Source organism: Pangasianodon hypophthalmus, chromosome 27 (assembly GCF_027358585.1).
Source record: "Pangasianodon hypophthalmus isolate fPanHyp1 chromosome 27, fPanHyp1.pri, whole genome shotgun sequence".
Taxonomy (NCBI): Eukaryota; Metazoa; Chordata; class Actinopteri; order Siluriformes; family Pangasiidae; genus Pangasianodon; species Pangasianodon hypophthalmus.
The window spans coordinates 10566998-10572230 of record NC_069736.1 but is presented as its reverse complement, the minus strand read 5'-3'; the positions used below and the strand labels follow the sequence as shown (position 1 = coordinate 10572230).

The window sequence follows — 5233 nt, the reverse complement described above, 5'->3', positions numbered from 1 at the left end:
CCTACAAATTGAGTGATATGCCACCAAAGGTGCCATGTTTTAAGTTGTTTAACACATCTAGATATAAATATCAGGAAATGAAAGCTGAAATTCTGATCTATTATCTCATCTTCATCTTTTGATCTCAAACCCAAATGTCTTCAGTGTATAGGAAAAACAAAAGACTTGGCCTTTCCATTCCAATACTTTCAGAGGGGACTGTGTAGTACATTAAAGGCAGAAAAATAGTCTTAAATGATTTATCTTGGTTTCATTGTTTTACATTACAAAAACTTGCAATTTTAACAGTGGTGTGTAAATGTTTTGTATATACTGTAGTTTTTGCTTTAAAAACAGGAAGCAGCATCAAGTGCTGTAACACTTCAAAGGTTTTGTGGTCTCTGAGGAAAACAGGAAAGTGAATAAGATATAATATGTTTTAATAAGCACAAAGATGCTCTCCTATAACTTGGTCAGTCAGTAAACTTACTGACAAATTCTGACAAATTATTTTTAATATCAGTATACACCCTCACATGAAACTGATGGCAGTTTCTACAGAGAAAGTGTTGTAGATGCAGATCTGAGAGTGTACTTTTTGATGCATAGCTGCAGCATTTCATAAAATTGTGTGGAAACAGAATTAAAAGCCAGAATATATACTTCAATAAACTCAGTATATACACTCTGGACAGAAAGCAGAATGTCTAATTTGTTCAGGTGACACAGGAACACTTGCAAGCTAATACTAATTCTTGCACGTTAATGCTGGTAATTTGTATCCCACTCTTTAACATACACAAAGCAGGTAAGAGGGTGACAGATGCAGCTATGGTTTAAATCTTACTGCTATTTCAGGGTTGGCTTGAAGTTTCACTTTCGATTCTGTGACTTGCAGAGCATATATATTTGCATGACTCATGCAGAGTGCAGAAAAATTTCCAGCTCAAATATAACACTCCTTATGGAACTAATGTCACAAGGTATGGAAATAAATATGGACATAGATTAAGTTAAGCTGCACTGGACATTATAGAGAATGGTGATTTACCTTAAATCAATGTCTTTGATATATTTGATGTTTTTTCTTTGTGGAATAACACTCTGTATCAAAAGAAAAAAATTGTAGCAGTGGCCAACAGCTAACTGTTGAGCAGCTGAAGCGAATAGAGCAGAAGAGATGTGAAGCTATGAGGAGGCTTGCTGCTCGTAATGATCCTATGCCCATTGGAGAGAGCTGGCGCAACCACATCGGGACTGAATTCACCAAACCTTACTTCACTGAGGTATATGACAGCACACGCTCAACAGACACTTCACATTCAAAGTCATGAGCCATTGTACTGTTATGAGTCACAGTGTCAGAGTTCTTATATGTAGTGGCTTCTCTTCTTTAGCTGATGTCTTTTGTTGCTGAGGAGAGGAAACATTTCACTGTCTATCCAAGCAAAGAGCAAGTCTTCTTTTGGACAAATGTGTGTGCATTTGAGGCTGTAAGTTTTTTAATGAATATATATATATATATATATATATATATATATATATATATATATATATATATATATATATATATATAAGTTGCATATGAGTTCATTAGGTTGGTAAATTGTTTTGCCCTTGTATTCAGGTGAAAGTGGTCATCCTTGGCCAAGACCCGTATCCCAGAAAAGGTCAGGCTCATGGTCTGTGCTTCAGTGTACCGAAGCCTTCACCACCACCTCCAAGGTACACATTTTACACACAAAATAGCCAATAATTCATTGACAGTCAATAATTTTTTTTTTTTGGAGATGAGTTCATTTAGAGTACATTCTTTCATCCCTTGAAGTCTAACTTTTCACAACATTTTGTGAAAAACAGCATTTTGTCCTTTCCATAATTTTCTTGTTAATGTATTAACCAACTGGATATAGCTCAAATCTGTATTCACTGTTTACTATCCATTTGTTTCAGCTTGGAAAATATATTCACTGAACTTGCAATAGATATCAAGGACTTTCAACACCCTGGCCATGGGGACCTGACAGGATGGGCTAAACAAGGTTAATGACATTACATTCTGTCATTTACATCTGTCACAAGATAATGCAAACATAAATACTTCACATCTAAATTAGCATACCAATATTAATGTGAGTGAAAATTGTGTAATAAAGTGTTAAAGTATTTAATTGGGGGGGTAATAGTAGTACAAATCAGAAGATTTAAAATATGCCATTTTCCAGTGCTAAACTAAAAACCTCAAAGCCTTTCCTAAAACTCAATGTAAAAGATGTTACAACTCTATGAAAGTCATTTTTCTCCTGCTGCCAGGTGTTTTGCTTCTGAACTCCGTCCTGACTGTGAGAAGCAGAGAGCCGACATCCCACCAGGGTTGGGGATGGGAGGAGTTTACTGATGCTGTGGTTCAGAGCCTAAGTAGGAATTTAAAAGGCCTGGTCTTCCTTCTGTGGGGATCATATGCTCAGAGAAAAGGCAAATTCATTGATAGAGTAAGTATACAGAACCAGATAAAACCAGATAAAATGGTGTCCATGTTTTACTAACTTCTACAATTCAATTTTTGTTCACTCTTGACGTAGATTCCACCAAGTGTTATCTAGAATTCACAATTTAAGTGACATAATGTTACTTTAAAAAAAAAAATTCTATTTTTTTTAGGCTTCTTGTCCCCAGTAATGGACTGATCATTTCATAAAATTCAGTTGCCATCTAGTAACTTTGGGCCACATTCTGAGTTGTTGACTTAAGTCCAAGAGTTACACCAATATTTATGTGGGGAAGGTTACTTATACAGAGAATGCTGATGCATGCTTAAATCAATGTTCTGGGTGCCCCATTAATATGTGCAAATGATCTGCATGTAGATCAGACCTCTGAGGCTGCCACATTTTAGAAGCATCCAAGACAAGGTTTTTAGTATTATATAAACCGCTCCTTTAAAAAACAAGTGCTTACCTTTAAACCCAACAAACCCAAAAAAAATTAGGGTTAGAAAATGCAGACTGAAGAAGCAGATCACTTTTTTCTTTCAAATGTAAAAGAAAGTGTAATAAAATACTAATAAAAAGACTAATAAAATTATGTACGAATGACAAGATGGCAACAACTTAGTAATGCGAGGGAGCAAGAAAATAAAGTGCAGCCACCTAGTAATAAGGTATGATCATTACGGGTTTTGCGCAAACCACCACTCACTTGGAGGAAATGAACTACCGTGTATATTACGGAAACCACCACACGCTTGGAGGAAATGAGCAGCCACTTGTCTTTTGGTTAAGATTCAGAGACTAGAAAAGTTAAATTTGTTATTAATTACTGAACAGAACATTTTTTCCTGTAACATTTTTAAATAAAACTATCGTTTTTGTGTGAATATAATATACTAAATGAACACATCAGTTCTATCATTTACAATAACTAGATAAAACAGACTCACTAGTAGTAATGTTAACTCTCTCTGTTGTTCTTTAATATGAAGTCATACAAATTTTATTGAAACATAGCTTTTTATCAGCCTTAACACTGTAAAATATCTTTATTCAAAACTATATTTTCCTTGCATGTTGTTGTTTTGGCTGCTCCCATTAGGGGTCGCCACAGCGGATCATTGGTCCCTTTTGGACCCTCCCATTTTATCCGGGATTGGTACCGGGCACTGAGAGTATACTCTCAGTGGCTGGGTTGGTTCCATGTACATCGTCTATTTTATTTAGTTATAAAAGATAGAACTGAGAGGTTAATTGGTTTGTATATTATATTTATATAAAAATCAGTTGAACAAACGTACGAAAACCACACATTCTATTCCAGGGAAAAAAGATGTTACGTTCAGTAATTAATAATAAACTGTGCATGTAAATTTTTATAGTATCTACATAAGACATGAGACGAGCTTTAGCACACACTCCCCCCAAGCGTATGGTGGTTACCGTAAAACCCGGGAGGGGAGTCAATGATCACACCTCATTAATGTGCAGCCGCGCTTAATTTTCTCGTTCCCTCACGTTACTAAGTCGTGGACACTAATTAATTTTTTCGTTCTCTCGCGTTAATAAGTAGTGGCCACGACTTAATAATCTCGTCCCCACGCATAAGTAGGCATGTCACCAGCGGAGCTGTGTAGAATTGTGCGTAACTGAGACACCTCACTGTTTTAGGAAAACTCCGCCCCGCACACATAGCTGTCCGTTCCCAGATAGCAAAATTGGTTGTGGGCCTTATCTGGTTGAATTTAGGCCCACATACCACCATGGCCCACTTCCCCCATTGGCCCTTAAGCTCCAAACTCATGCCAGAGCTCAGCCTACTGCTGTTTCACACAAGACTGTGAAAAAAAACTGTGCCAGAATTAAACCAGAAGGGCCTAAAGTAAGCCAGATCTCGCCCAGATTTTGTTGCTATCTGGGTTATATCTGAGGTCTGAATATGCTCACTATGCACGCAACACTGAATAAGGTCCTTTGCTGTTCAACTGTGGCTAATAATATTTCTCTTATTTACAGTCGCAGCATCATGTCCTTGAGACAAGCCATCCCTCACCATACTCTGCTCACATGGGGTTTTTTGGATGCAGACACTTCTCAAAGACTAACATCTTACTTAGGGCATCTGGAAAGACACCAGTTGATTGGAACGCACTGTGACCAGAGTACTTTTTGAAATATTTTTAAATGTTACTATGGGTAAAAATGTAAACATTCAGTATAATCATAATGTTAAATGTGTGGGAAAATGTTACTGATGGTATATACAGTGGATATAAAAAGTCTACACACCCCTGTTAAAATGCCAGGTTTCTGGTGATGTAAAAAAATGATACCAAGATAAATCATTTGAGAACTTTTTCCACCTTTAATGTGACCTATAACCTGTACAACTAACCTGAAAAACAAACTGAAATCTTTTAGGGGGGAAAAAAATAAAAAACCACAATAATGTGGTTGCATAAGTGTGCATACCCTCTTATAACTGGGGATGTGGCTGTGTTCAGAATTAAGCAATCACATTCAAACTCATGTTAAATAGGAGTCAGTACACACCTGCCATCATTTAAAGTGCCTCTGTTTAACCCCAAATAAAGTTCAGCTGTTCTAGTAGGCTTTTCCTGACATTTTCGTAGTCGCATCTTACAGCAAAAGCCATGGTCCACAGAGAGCTTCCACAGCATCAGAGGGATCTGATTATTAAAAGGTATCAGTCAGGAGAAGGGTACAAAAGAATTTCCAAGGCATTAGATATACCATGGAACACA

At 36.8% G+C, this 5233-nt stretch overlaps 1 protein-coding gene across 1 annotated transcript; it reads left to right on the top strand.

The window, feature by feature from the left end:
* The first annotated feature begins 663 nt into the window (after window positions 1-663).
* Window positions 664-4882, top strand: ungb (uracil DNA glycosylase b). The gene is made up of 7 exons (XM_026922417.3): window positions 664-962; window positions 1096-1265; window positions 1377-1472; window positions 1607-1704; window positions 1933-2021; window positions 2293-2471; window positions 4485-4882. Exons 1-7 carry the CDS (start codon window positions 803-805, stop codon window positions 4623-4625), a joined length of 933 nt encoding a protein of 310 aa, XP_026778218.3. The 5' UTR covers window positions 664-802; the 3' UTR covers window positions 4626-4882.
* Window positions 4883-5233: the final 351 nt, after the last annotated feature.

Excerpts from the sequence above, each read along its gene's own strand:
- ungb (XM_026922417.3), top strand. The coding sequence starts at position 803 with ATGCAGCTATGGTTTAAATCTTACTGCTATTTCAGGGTTGGCTTGAAG. Across the intron at positions 1,473-1,606 it reads ATGTGTGTGCATTTGAGGCT|GTGAAAGTGGTCATCCTTGG; the intron begins GTAAGTTTTTTA and ends CCTTGTATTCAG. Across the intron at positions 1,705-1,932 it reads CCTTCACCACCACCTCCAAG|CTTGGAAAATATATTCACTG; the intron begins GTACACATTTTA and ends CATTTGTTTCAG.